The sequence below is a fragment of the Erpetoichthys calabaricus genome, chromosome 11 (genome assembly GCF_900747795.2).
Source record: "Erpetoichthys calabaricus chromosome 11, fErpCal1.3, whole genome shotgun sequence".
Lineage (NCBI taxonomy): Eukaryota > Metazoa > Chordata > Cladistia > Polypteriformes > Polypteridae > Erpetoichthys > Erpetoichthys calabaricus.
This window is the reverse complement of record NC_041404.2, coordinates 137,424,906-137,438,589: the sequence shown is the minus strand read 5'-3', so window position 1 is coordinate 137,438,589 and position 13,684 is coordinate 137,424,906. Positions and strand designations below refer to the sequence as shown.

General features: G+C 42.9%; 1 protein-coding gene across 12 annotated transcripts in view; it reads left to right on the top strand.

Annotated features, from left to right (window-relative positions):
- tmc5 (transmembrane channel like 5) overlaps positions 1-13,684 on the top strand; it is a 107,745-nt gene that overhangs the window by 55,410 nt on the left and 38,651 nt on the right. For all 12 annotated transcript variants that reach the window (XM_051933937.1, XM_051933936.1, XM_051933938.1 and 9 more), the window contains exons 11-15: positions 1,703-1,858; positions 4,204-4,370; positions 6,955-7,033; positions 11,840-11,937; positions 12,555-12,650. In XM_051933937.1, the coding sequence (XP_051789897.1) occupies positions 1,703-1,858; positions 4,204-4,370; positions 6,955-7,033; positions 11,840-11,937; positions 12,555-12,650 (596 nt within the window). The remainder of the gene's footprint in view (positions 1-1,702; positions 1,859-4,203; positions 4,371-6,954; positions 7,034-11,839; positions 11,938-12,554; positions 12,651-13,684) is intronic.

Genomic DNA, 13,684 nt, shown 5'->3' with positions numbered 1-13,684 from the left:
CTGGAGACCTCATTCATCAAGCTGCCTCCTATTTGGCCATTCCACAGCTGAAATAGTGCTAATCCGATGAAAGGACCCCTCTTTCCCACGATTCCTGTGATCCTCCATCAGGGATGACTTTACATTAGGCAGGCAAAACAACTTAGATAGATAGATAGATAGATAGATAGATAGATAGATAGATAGATAGATAGATAGATAGATAGATAGATAGATAGATAGATAGATAGATAGATAGATAGATAGATAGATAGATAGATAGATAGATAGATAGATAGATAGATAGATAGATAGATAGATAGATAGATAGATACTTTATTAATCCCAATGGGAAATTCACATTAGCAAGTGGGCCGTGGCATAAAGTGCCACATTTGAGTACCGAGAAGACAAACAGAATAGGTGAGGGTTAGTAACAAATTAGAACTATCATGTTACTTATGTTTTAGTGCTAATGACTAACAACAGAGATGCAGTCTGTATAGTTCATCAGCAGCTCTAGTCAGGGTGTGCTAAACTGAAGTAGTGAGTCTTGAAAGCTGAGACCGAAGGGGCATCTCTTACAGTAGCAGGCAGACCACTCCACAGTTTAGGGGCCCCCTGTAACTAAAAGCTTGACCTCCCACCGTTATTTTATTAATTCTTGGAATCATAAGCGGACCGGCATTTTGAGATCTTAATGTGCGTTCAGGTTTGTAAGTCATGATGATTTCAGACAAGTAAGCCAGACCTCGGCCATTTAATGCTTTATATGTTAAAAGGAGGATTTTGAAATCGGCCCTAAACTTAACCGGGAGCCAGTGTGAGGATTTAAGAACTGGAGTTATGTATTCATATTTTCTTGTTCTTGTAATAATTCTTGCAGCAGTATTTTGGATTAACTGGAGGCTGAATAAAGAACAGTTTGAACATCCAGTGAACACCGCATTGCAGTAGTCATGTGTAGTCTGCCATGTGATGACACTGCTATCGTGGGCTGCATCAGGAATGGGCTGGAGGAGGAGTATAGGGACCTAATCAATGACTTTGTTAAATGGTGCAATTCAAACCACCTACAACTGAACACCAGCAAAACCAAGGAGCTGGTGGTAGATTTTAGGAGGCCCAGACCCCTCATAGACCCAGTGATCATCAAAGGTGACTGTGTGCAGATGGTGCAGACCTATAAATACCTGGGAGTGCAGCTGGATGATAAATTAGACTGGACTGCCAATACTGATACGCTGTGCAAGAAAGGACAGAGCCGGTTATACTACCTTAGAAGGCTGGCGTCCTTCAACATCTGCAATAAGATGCTGCAGATGTTCTATCAGACAGTTGTGGCGAGCGCCCTCTTCTACGCAGTGGTGTGCTGGGGAGGCAGCATAAAGAAGAGGGACACCTCACGCCTGGACAAACTGGTGAGGAAGGCAGGCTCTATTGTAGGCACGGAGCTGGACAGTTTGACATCCATGGCAGAGCGACGGGCGCTGAGCAGACTCCTGTCAATAATCTATCTATCTATCTATCTATCTATCTATCTATCTATCTATCTATCTATCTATCTATCTATCTATCTATCTATCTATCTATCTATCTATCTATCTATCTATCTATCTATCTATCTATCTATCTATCTATCTAGAAATAATGTCCTTGAGGTCTTGTATTTGTTCTGATGGATGCGTTGTGTGTCTTTGTGTTTCTCTTCTTCTGCCTCCAGGAGTTGCTCTCTGAACACCTGCAGCAGAAACTCTGCATGACCTTCGACGAGCGGATCAAGCGCTTTGGGCGCCACCTGCTGGCCTGGTTTGTCTCTAGCGGGTTGGCCATTGGTTGCAGTGCTGCTGTCTACTTCCTGTGCCTTTATAACGTCAATGTAAGTGAGACCGTGAAGCTCTTATGGTCCAGACTTGGTCCAAACATTTTTTTTTCTGAGTGTTAGAATTTTTTTCTGTGTTGTCTGACCATATTTACTACAGTTTTTAAATCATAGAGAACTGAAATAGTTATTTCTTTAAGTTTTGTTCATTTTAATATTGTTATATTTTAATTTTACTACAATACCATTTTGTTTTTGTTGTGATTAAGAAACACATAAGAACAGCAAGATGCGATTCATGTAAAGTGACAACAACAACACATTTTCATACAAATGGTGTCGCTCAAAGTGAAGAAACAAAAGTTTCTATGAAACAAAAATAAGATTAGGCAATGGTAAGTAACAAAGAATAAAGTAAGGACCAATGGCTGGGAGGACAGAAAAAACAAAACCAAAAAAACTCCAGAGGGCTGGAGAAAAAAAAAATCTGCAAGGCTGCAAGACCATCTATCCATCCATCCATCCATCCATCCATTTTCCAACCCGCTGAATCCGAACACAGGGTCACGGGGGTCTGCTGGAGCCAATCCCAGCCAACACAGGGCACAAGGCAGGAACCAATCCTGGGCAGGGTGCCAACCCACCGCAGCCACCCATCCAAAATTAAATTTAATTACAAGATGTAGAAAATACTACAAAAAGCTCAAAAGAACAAAAAAGAAGGCAAAAAGGATTTTCCAGAAAGGCAATCCTAAAGTGAACAAGTCCCAAAATGTCAATCCAGTAAACATTAGCAAAGAGTTAACAAAACCAAGAAATCCACAAAAAATAAAGAGCCTAATAATCACAGGAAAGACAAACCACCATTGCCAAAGCACATTTCAATGAACCGCAAGGGACTGCAATTTCTAGTCTGCCTTTATCAGCTGCTGTCCCCTTGATGGTGAGGTGCAGGAGTGATAGAAAGTGCAAAAAGGAAAAATTGGAGTTTTTCGGGCTACAAAAGGCAACTAAAATAAAGTATTTGGCTTCAAGCCACAAGTTGGGGGACAGAAGTTCTATCTGACAGTTCGCTTTTGCCAAAATGATGCCTCCATCTGGGAAGCCGGGGCTTTTATGGAAGGGGTGGAGTCAAGTACCCTCGACTGGGCAGTTTATGGGCACTTAGGGGAAAGAAGGAAATGATGATGTTAGCAACGGCGTCCTCTCTCATCCCAGCGGGTTATTACATACCTCGACAGAGCCCATAAGGAGATCCTTTGATGCCCATGCGTGACACGTGCAATGAATTAAAATGCACTGCGCTTTTGTGTTGCGTTTTAAGCCGTAGTGAAAAGCAATGGATGGTTTGGTTGATGTGTCTTTGATGATGGCACAATAAAACTGTCCCAAAATCAAATGTTCCACCTGCATATGTTCTGCATTTCAACATAATGAACACTGTGAAAGATGGGGGGCGTCTCTGAGCCCCAAATCACGGACACAACTGCCACGTACAGCCATAGGTTCAAAAGTAATGATTTTTATTTCGTTCAGATACCTTACACAGCACTGTATATACAGGGACGATGTAACTGTCATCTTTCTTGTCTTCCTCCCAGCTCCTCTTCCTCCACACAACTGTTGTCCGCTGCCTCCCGTTCTCCGGCTCTGCGAACGTGAGGCATTGGGCCCCTTTAAAAGCCAAACCCAAATGGTCAATCCTGGTTGGTCCCCCTGGTGGCATCCACGACACTAAGCATGGCTGTCCCATGGGACTACAATTCCCAGCCTGCCCCCCGTGGCCTGTAAAATGGGAGCAGTGACACATGGATGCTGCCCTCTAGTGTATCGGGTGACTGTATACACCTACTGAACAGGCGAACTCCCCTGATCCTTCCACCATTCTGGCCTCCCTTCTAGGTAAGGGTCCAATTGCCAATTGCATTTCATTTGAATTCCATACATAAATGTGCCCAAGCAACAACTGGCTCCTCCAGCTTCCCTGCCAGGTTAAACATTTTAAAATTAGAAATTGTTAGACATTGATGAAGAAGATGGTTAACCTATACAGTATGATTTGATATCAATCTCCATTACACCTATATTGTATCTCTGATTACAGATGAACATTGGATACGACGTTTGGTGGTCAAACACAAAAAAGATTAAAACAGAAACAAAATCTACAGTGGATGCAAAAGAATACTACTGTTATTATTATTATTATTATTATACAGTTTTATTTGACTAAAATGTGTACTTTAATGTCACTGCGCACTCACCAGCTGATGCAGCAGACATCAAGAGCCGCCAGACTTTACCCCTCCCTGATTGGCTGTCATTGTCACCGGTCCTGCACACTTTGTAGTGTGACGATCAATGAAAGCTGACATTCCTGTTCATCTTCCTTCATTTCACAGTCTTCCCCGTGGAACAACAGAAGTGATCTGACCAAAGAGGCCTCCACTCTACTCCTGCCAATCGTCGTGTCCCTCATCAATCTCATTGTGCCCCTGCTGTACAGCTTGCTAAGGAACATCGAGTTCTTCACCTTCCCACGGCACGAGCTCTACACACTCATTCTGAGGTGGGTCCTACTCTGCTTTGCTTTTGTCTCTCTTGTGCCCATTCACTTTCATCTCGTATAATGCCAGTCCAGAGCTCTTTAAAACTCTCCAAAGTACGGAGTGTAAGTGACGTGACTGTTGGTAATCCTCTCACCGACCAGTTCCTACTTTTATATTTGTTTCCAAAGCTGTCCTGTCGATCACACTATACTGTATATCATCAACACTACATCATGTTCATTGTACCTTTCTATTTTATCTAATATACATAACCCTGCCACAGGGGACGCACAAACCAGTGTGGTTCTTCATGTCGGCCCCAAATGGGGAGGGCAACGTCAAGAAGGGCATCCGGTGTAAAATTTTGCCAAATCAATATGTAGACAACAATACAAATTTCCATACCGGATCGGTCGAGCCCCGGGTCAACAATGACTGCCACCAGTACTTCTTCAACCAGATTGTTTAATGGAATCTTAGAAAGTGAGATGATGCCTGAGAAGTGGAGAAGATGTGGACTGGTGCCGATATTTAAGAATAAGGGGGATGTGCAGAACTGTAGTAACTACAAGGGGATAAAACGGATGAGCCACAGCATGAAGTTATGAGAAAGAGTAGTGGAGGCTCAGTTAAGAAGTGAGGTGATGATTAGTGAGCAGCAGTGTGGTTTCATGCCAAGAAAGAGCACCACAGATGAGATGTTTGCTCTGAGGATGTTGATGGAGAAGGTTAGAGAAGGTCAGAAGGAGTTGCATTGCATCTTTGTGGACCTGGAGAAAGCAAATGACAGGGTGACTGAGAGGATCTGTGGTATTGTATGAGGAAGTCGGGAGTGGCAGAGAAGTACGTAAGAGTTGTACAGGATATGTACGAGGGAAGTGTGACTGTGGTGAGGTCTGTGGTGGGAGTGACGGAGGTGGGATTACATCAGGGATCGGCTCTGAGCCCTTTCTTATTTGCAATGGTGATGGACAGGTTGACAGATGAGTTTAGACAGGAGTCCCCGGGGACTGTGATGAGTAGGGAGCAGGTGGAGGAGACCCTGGAGACGTGGAGATCTGCTCTAGAGAGGACAGGAATGAAGGTCAGTAGGACCACCAAGACAGAATACATGTGTGTGAATGAGAGGGAGGTCAGTGGAATGGTGAGGATGAGGGGAGTAGAGTTGGCGAAGGTGGATGAGTTTAAATACTTGGGATCAATAGTGCAGAGTAATGGAGATTGTGGAAGAGAAGTGAAGAAGAGAGTGCAGGCAAAGTGGAGAAGAGTGTCAGGGGTGATTGGTGACAGACGGGTATCAGCAAGAGTGACAGTGAAGGTCTACAGGACGGTAGTGAGACCAGCTGTGTTATATGGCCTGGAGACGGTGGCACAGGAGACAGAGCTGGAGGTGGCAGAGTTAAAGATGCTAAGATTTGCATTGGGTATGACGAGGATGGACAGGATTAGAAATGAGGACATTAGAGGGTCAGCTCAAGTTGGATGGTTGGGAGACAAAGTCAGAGAGGTGAGATGACGTTGGTTTGGACATGTGCAGAGGAGAGATGCTGGGTATACTGGGAGAAGGGTACTAAGGGTAGAGCTGCCAGAGAAGAGGAGAAGAGAAAGGCCTAAGAGGAGGTTTATGGATGTGGTGAGAGAGGACATGCAGGTGATGGGTGTGACAGAGCAAGATGGAGCAGACAGGGCGATATGGAACAAGATTATCTGCTGTGGCGACCCCTAACGGGAGCAGCCGAAAGAAGAAGAAGATTTTACCTAATATACGGCATGGTGGCATGGTGGCTCAATGGTGACGCTGCTGCCTTGCAGTAAGGACATCTGGGTTTGCGTCTGGGGTTCTCCCTTCTTTCTCATTTCCTCCAACTGTCCAAAGACAAGCAGGTTAGGTGGACTACCAGTGGTCAACTGACTTGCATGGGTGTTTGGTGTGTGTTCGCTCGGCGATTGACTGGCACCCTGTCCCAGGTTTGTTCCTGCCTTGCGCCTTTTGCTGGCTGGGATTGGCTTCAGCCCCCAACCCACAACCCTGGTCTGGAATAAGCAGGTTAGGAAATGATGTGACGGGACAAAGTTGAATGTGTGTCTCTGTGCTGGTCCGGTATACAAATCCACAGACCACAGGCAATGTGTTGTCCCCAACGTTTTCCTCTGAGGAAATTTTATGTAATAACCCAGCCTGCACTTTATTAGTGACGTATCCCTAAGAGGCACTGTTGGGACTTGGCCCCCTTTATTAGTGAAATTTGGATTTGGGTGCCACAGTTGTTTAGTCTTTTCCATCTTTTCTGGTGGCAAACATTTGAAATAGGACTGCTTGTCATGCTTATTTTCCCAAAAAATATAAAAGTGCCTCCTGTCCGCTTTTATACCTGCTGTCTTTGAAGGCGACTACTACGCTGTTTCTCCTCCTCGTGCGTCTCCCACTCGCACTTCCTCGTTGGATATGTGCTGCCAAAGCTGACCAATCAGATTGCTCAGAGGGAGGGACTGGACACGCAGACCTTAGTGTTTTATTATATAATAAATATCTTAGATTCTTCCTGACTTGCTGTCTGAACTTAACTCAATTTTGCATCCTTTTATTTATTTTTTTCTTCCTAGAAATGTCATTCTGAAGATGTCTATCATAGGGGTGCTTTGTTACTATTGGCTGGACAAAGTGGTGAACTGTGGAATACCAGTGAGTACTGTAGTGTGTGTGCGTGTGTGTGTGCTCTCGTCAGTATTCACTTCACTTTAGTTAAATTCACTTTATCCGACACATCCACCATGAAGTCCAGCACAATTGACACAATTACAAGTGCTGTGTAATAAACTGAGAACACAACAATGCTTTCATCATAAACAGAAATCAGTTTTGGACACGACACACACTATCTAAGATATTCACCCAGACATATTCACACGCCTGCTTTTTGAATTAGTAAATTGTACTAAAGGGACGCAACTTCTGTTAGCCCCACATTACAACTGTCCTGGATCAGCTGGCCACCTAATCCCACTGTGAGGACTCGTCAGTGCACCTCAGTGCTCGAGGAGTGATGAGAACACAAGAGGAAGACCACCCAGGTCAGAAATGGGGGTTATGGGTCTGTCATCGGCAATCACACGTCCACTTCTAGACCCCAATCCAGGACTGAGAAGAATAACTTGTTCAAAATGGCAGTGTCACCAAGTGTCACCCCAGGACTCTTGTCACAGTTGTAACATGTTGGAGACAAGTAATCTCTGTGTGTTTGTTCCTGTTAGAGCCCCTTTTGGGCTATTTTGTAAATAAATTTACAAAACTTTCCATCATTATGGGTTATTAAGTGTAGGTTGATGGGTGCAAATCTCAATTTCAAATAAAATTTGCAACACAATAAAGGGTGCAGACAGTGAAAGGGTCTCCATGCTTTCTTAAACCCCTTTAATTTGTGATAGTCCAGAGCGGTGCCCACTTGGCTTTACCTGACTGCTTATTTAGGGGAGGCTCGAATTTGGACACTTTTTAATTTTTTTCACTTTTTAATGTTTTTTTTGTCTTTATAAGGGGTTTGTTATAAGATAATCCATCCATCCATTACCCAACCCGCTATATCCTACCTACAGGGTCACGGGGGTCTGCTGGAGCCAATCCCAGCCAACACATGGCGCAAGGCAAGAAACAAACCTCGGGCAGGGTACCAGCCCACCGCAGGTTATAAGATAAATCAATTTAAAATACATTTTGGGATATTTCTATTTTTTTTTAACTCCCTTAGGTAATTTTCCTGTGAATTCACCTTTTCACATGGAGGCTGCTTCTTTAATTGTATCCCAGTATTGTCTGACCCAGCGTTTCTCAACCTTTAAGTATTTGCAATCTAAGTTTTCATAACAGTTTTAATCGCACCCCCCTAAGGTTTTTTTGGAAGGAGCCCACTAATACCAATTTGTTCTTTTTTAAGTAATGATATATCATAGATGCATATTTTATTATACTCTACCCTAACCTAACCCTAACACTAACTCTATATTTATTTTTCTAGTATCAAAATGTAGTTTAAGTTAATTTGTTTTGGTTTCAATAGATGTATTTTTCATACTTTTGATTCTTGTTTTCTTTTTTTCACATCTTCGCGCCCCCCCTAGGGGAGCCCGCCCCACAGTTTGAGAACCACTAGTCTAACCTTCTTAGTCCAGAGCAGGGTCGTGTTAGGGCCTACCCCAGATAGCAGAGGGGAGCACGGCAGGAACAAGGCACCAGTCCATCGCTGGGTTAATTAGTGAACCACAGCTTAAATAGCCAGAGCATCCATTAAAGGGGATACAGAATCATCGTGAACATGAAAACCCTAAAAGCGCTAGGTAAACAAACCCTAAACTAAATTAGACGCTTACTCCGTCACTGTGGAATAATAACTTACTTAATTAGGTAGCAGTCCAACAATAAGACGGAGTCGGTTGAGACAACAAACCTGCAGGCTACAGGAGTCCTGAACTTGAAAGCCTCTGTCTGACCCAACATGGCGGTCAGGTTTTACATACCTTGTACTAAAGAGAAGAGATGATCAGTTCTTGATTTCAGTAGCAGTAACAACATTTATTTTTATTTCTAGAGCATGTTTTCATACAAATGATGTAGCTCAAAGTGCTTTAAAAAGATGAAGAAAGACAAGAGAAAAAAAAAATGAAATTAGGCAATACTAATTAACAAAGAATAAATAAAGTAAGGCCCAATGGCCAGGAGGACAGAAAAAACACAAAAAACTCCAGTGGGCTGGCTAAAAAAAAAAAAAAAAATCTGCAGGGGTTCCAAGGCCATGAGACCATCCAGCCTCCCTAACATCAATGATCTCCATCTGTCCTCATGGTTTTCAGGCTCCCTGTGGAAGAATAAGATGATGGTGGTCATGTGGACCTCTGGCTTTCAATCCATCAATGACCACCCACCCAGTCCCCCAATAGGCATTCTAATCATCTCAATCAGTCCTCATGGTCTTTAGGCTTCACGTGGAAGAATTTGATGGACCTCTGGCCTTCGATCCATCAATGTAGGAACTGCACGGTGCATAGATCAGGTGGTGGTGGCACAGCTCCCCACCACAGAGAACCGGAAAAAGAACAAGTAGGGGTTAGTATGGATTGTGGAGCCATGATAAAAATTATCATTCAATGCATATACAGAATATCAGGGTTACACTAAAATGAAGCTCTGAGAAAGCCATGTTAAAATAATGTGTTTTAAGCAGTTTTTTAAAATGCACCATCATATTAGCCTGGCGAATTTCTATCGGTCACCTATTCCAGATTTTAGGTGCATAACAGCAGAAGGCCGCCTCACCACTTCTTTTAAGTTTACCGTTTGGAATGATAAGCAAACACTCATGTGAACATCTAAGGTTACGATTTGGAGTGTAAGGAATGGATCAAGTTTATTTCTAATACCCTCATTATATCTATTTTTGCCAATCACTAAGATTTCTGATTTCTCCTTATTTAGTTTGAAGAAATGATTACCGTTGTGGACGAAAAAGGCACACTGAAAGCAGGCAGATAATATTTCTCAATTCTCTTTTTTATTCATTCGGAGTCACAGTAAGTAGAGATTCAAAAGAGCATAACTTATTGCCGCAAAGCTCAATTTGAACCCTGATCAAAAGCCAGGAGGGGGTTTTTATACTTCAGCATCTCATGATTAATAAGACAGAAAAACATCCTTATCATCTAAGTAGAGTTAAACAATATGTCTGTTGAGCTAAGCATTATCTGTGTTCTCAAAGCTAAGCACAGGAGAGACGCCTTTGCATAAACTACATGTACTTTTCTGCAGCCTTGTGACCTTGTCCCTGAAACATTCACTCTGAGAAAGGGAAAACAAGAAACAGCTTAGATTTTATTCATGTGGACACTATTTCTCCTGAACCCTGGAATAACATATTTTTGTTAGTTCATAAGCCAAGCTTCTCTCACTGGCAAGTTACAAAATAGTTATTATAAAAATTCTAATTTACTAAACACACAAAATACATGGTGCTGAGGAGAACATTCTTCTTCTACACCGTATATACTCGTGAATAAGTTCTCCTGCAGATAAGTCAGGACTTGATTTTAGCGTATAATTTCTGGTATTTTATAATGTCGGTCATATTAGTCGAATGTGGAAAACTCACGCTATTGGTCCAAGAGATTACGATATGCTAATGCCCGCCCACCTGAAAGAGTAACCACGGAGCGCACAGCCTTTTTTATCTATGTGGGTGCGGCAATGCGCTGTATCAGCGTGTGCTCCTAACCTCTCTGTCTGTCTCTATTGTGCCTACGTGACCACACGGTAATACCCGAACTATCCCGAAGCGACGTTTGCACTGTTTTCTGCTTTTTGTGTCTCACACCCTCATACTCCTTTATCATAAGAGCATCCCTTATCTACGATGGAGCGTTTAGTCAGAAGAAAATATGAAGCTGGTTTTAAAGTAAACATCTTTGAAGTAGCGAAAGAAATTGGTAACTGCACTGCTGCAACAAAATTCGATGCATCTGAGAAACTGATGAGAGATTGGAGGAGACAAGAAGATGTAAAAAAAAAACGGGCGTATAAGTCGGGGTCTGATTTTATGATTGATTTTTCTTGTTTCAAGACATGACTTATACGCAAGTATATACAATACTCATCCATTCAGAAACACAGGTAAGACACTGGGGGTCAGTGAAACAAGAGAGTCGGGGTCATCAGGAGCTGTTGATAAATACAGATGTGTGTCATCAGCAGAGCTGTGGTAGCTCACGTTAAGTAAGCCTAGAGATAATCTGACCTCATGGAAGCATGGAGATCGCAAAGAGCAGCAGACCCAGGAGAGATCCTTGTGGACCACCACATAGAATATCAGGAGTCTTTGAAGTTAAATTACCACAACTAACAAAGAATTTTCTACCTGTCAAGTAAGACTCAAACCAATTTAAGACACTGCCAGAGAGACCCACCCATCGACTAAGGTGATTTCTAAGAATATTGTGATCAATGGTAGTAGTTGTATCTAATCTTTAACGGAGTGGCATACAGGTGCTTACAGCTCCGGAGACCAGGGTTCAATTCCCATTTGTTTCCCAATTTCAGTGATTTTCTGACATTCTCCTCACATTTTTATGTGTGTTTTTTTCCATTTACATTCCAGAGACATGCATGTTTGTCTGGCACCTCCATATTATTCATTTACCGAATTAGTGAATGCTGGTGTATCCCTGGGTAAAGTTTTTGATGGACTGTCATATATTGAAGGCTGGCCCCTACCTGTCTGATTACACAACGGTAGTTTGAGCCGTGCCCGAGTATGGAGTTGGCGTGTTCTTCCTATTCTCCCAATCCATGCACATACTGGTAGGCCGATTCTTAGAGTTGTGTTTCTACCTTACATTTGTTGCCCCTGATCATCTGAAAAAGATCAAAGAAAGAGACAAATGTTTTAGAAACTTGACATATCAGCTGTTGTCTTAACGACTCACTGATGTTCAATTCTCTTTGCAGTGCTGGGAGACGTTTGTTGGCGGAGATATCTATAGACTTGTTGTCATCGATTTCTTTTTCTGCCTGTTTGCTTGCTTCTTCGGAGAGTTTCTGCACAAGTAAGTCTAACCATTATTTCTTCTGCTGGAGATACCAAAATGTCATCTTTTTTTGTTATTTTGTTGTCACAAACTCAAATTACTGCAAACAGAGAATGAATCTTCCTCACAGGTGAAGATGGTGAATACTCTCTTATGCTATTAGAAGCATTCAAAAGCTGCATTTTCCTTTATTGTGCTTGTAAAGTTGACCACCTTGTTCTTCATCCGGTGTTCAGTGCCATAAATGGACCCGGTCTATTAGCCCCTCCATTACTCCCCAATTCTTTTATATTTATCAATTCATTTTAAAGTGTTTAGGTATTGTGCCAGTTGTTCTCCTGGTTTGCATTCTTACACATTCAGCCTGTGATGCACGCTTAGCAGTCGCACATCCAAAGCTGGCTATGATTGGAATTCTTGTTGCATACTATCAAATTTACACTTCTTTGGGAAAAAAATGTACTTAGAATGTTTGGCCATTCCCAAAAATGGTTTAACTGGGCCAGGTGTGATGGTGGTGGCTGTCCTCATGATGCTGACTTCTTGATGTTCTCGTATTTTTTAAACCTGCCTTAGCTGAACTCATTTTTGTCATCTCTCACAGTTCCTCTTCTTTTCTTGATCTCCATCCTTAGAGTCATTGGAACAAGGTTCTTCCCAAGACTAGGAGTTCCAGAGTTTGATATCGCCCGCAACGTTCTGGACCTGATTTATGCACAGACGCTGGCCTGGTAATTGATTTTGACCTCTTATGGCTTATTTACTGGACGCTGGGCTAGTCATCAATTGAGGCCGTGTTCACATCAAGATATTCTAATCTTTTAAAAATGTTTCTTGATTGGCCCCACGGCGTGAAAGCAGCTATTCTGACAATAGAGTTTCTTGTCCATAGTTCACCCTAACCCTTGTTGTTTCCATATGGGCATTCATTACTCGCCATTTGCCTGGTGATGGGTGGGACTCAATGCTGAATATGAATAATCTCAGCTGCCCAAGCCAGTGATAAGTCCAATGGAAGTTGGTGATGGGAAGTGATTCATGACAGGTGTTGAAGTGTCAGCTTCGTGAGTTGTACTGGATGGTCTTTATGTATGGTGGGCTTTGTGAAGGCCTCTCCCTCCTGTGATGTTCTTTGATTGGGTCTCCCCCCCAATCCTTCAATGGGCTCCTTCCTCGAGATATTGTCTCTGACATCATCCCAAAATGTGTCAGGATACACAAGAGCTCTTATCAGACTCAGGTGTTCATAAAACTCACAGCAGTCGCCATTATGCACCGGCCAAGTGACTAACATGATGGCCACTATGAAATAATTGCTTTCTAATGAAATGTACAACATGGAAAAAATGAAGTTGCAGTTTGTGATGATGCCAGTCCCCTACAGACTTCCTCTTCCCACATGGGAGTCTGCTGAACCAACACCGTGGATAGTGTAGAAAAGGCGCTATATAGGCGCCTGACCCGGCACAGAACGACACAGAGGCATGTATAAAACACAAGGACTTTTATTTTCTTCTTCACCCGTGGGCACACGTCTTCCCCGTGACCCACAGGCAATACACAGTCCCATAAGCACTCTTTTCCACACCAACAATTCCTTCTCTACTCTCCCACCAGTCCTCCTTAAGCGTAGTCCTCCTCCTCCCAACCCTGGCTTCTCGAGTGGTGGTGGCTGGCCTTTTTTATACCCCACCCGGAAGCGTTCCAGGTGCTTCACCACCTGGTCCTAATTGCATTACCGGGTGGGGCTGAAGATTCGACCAGC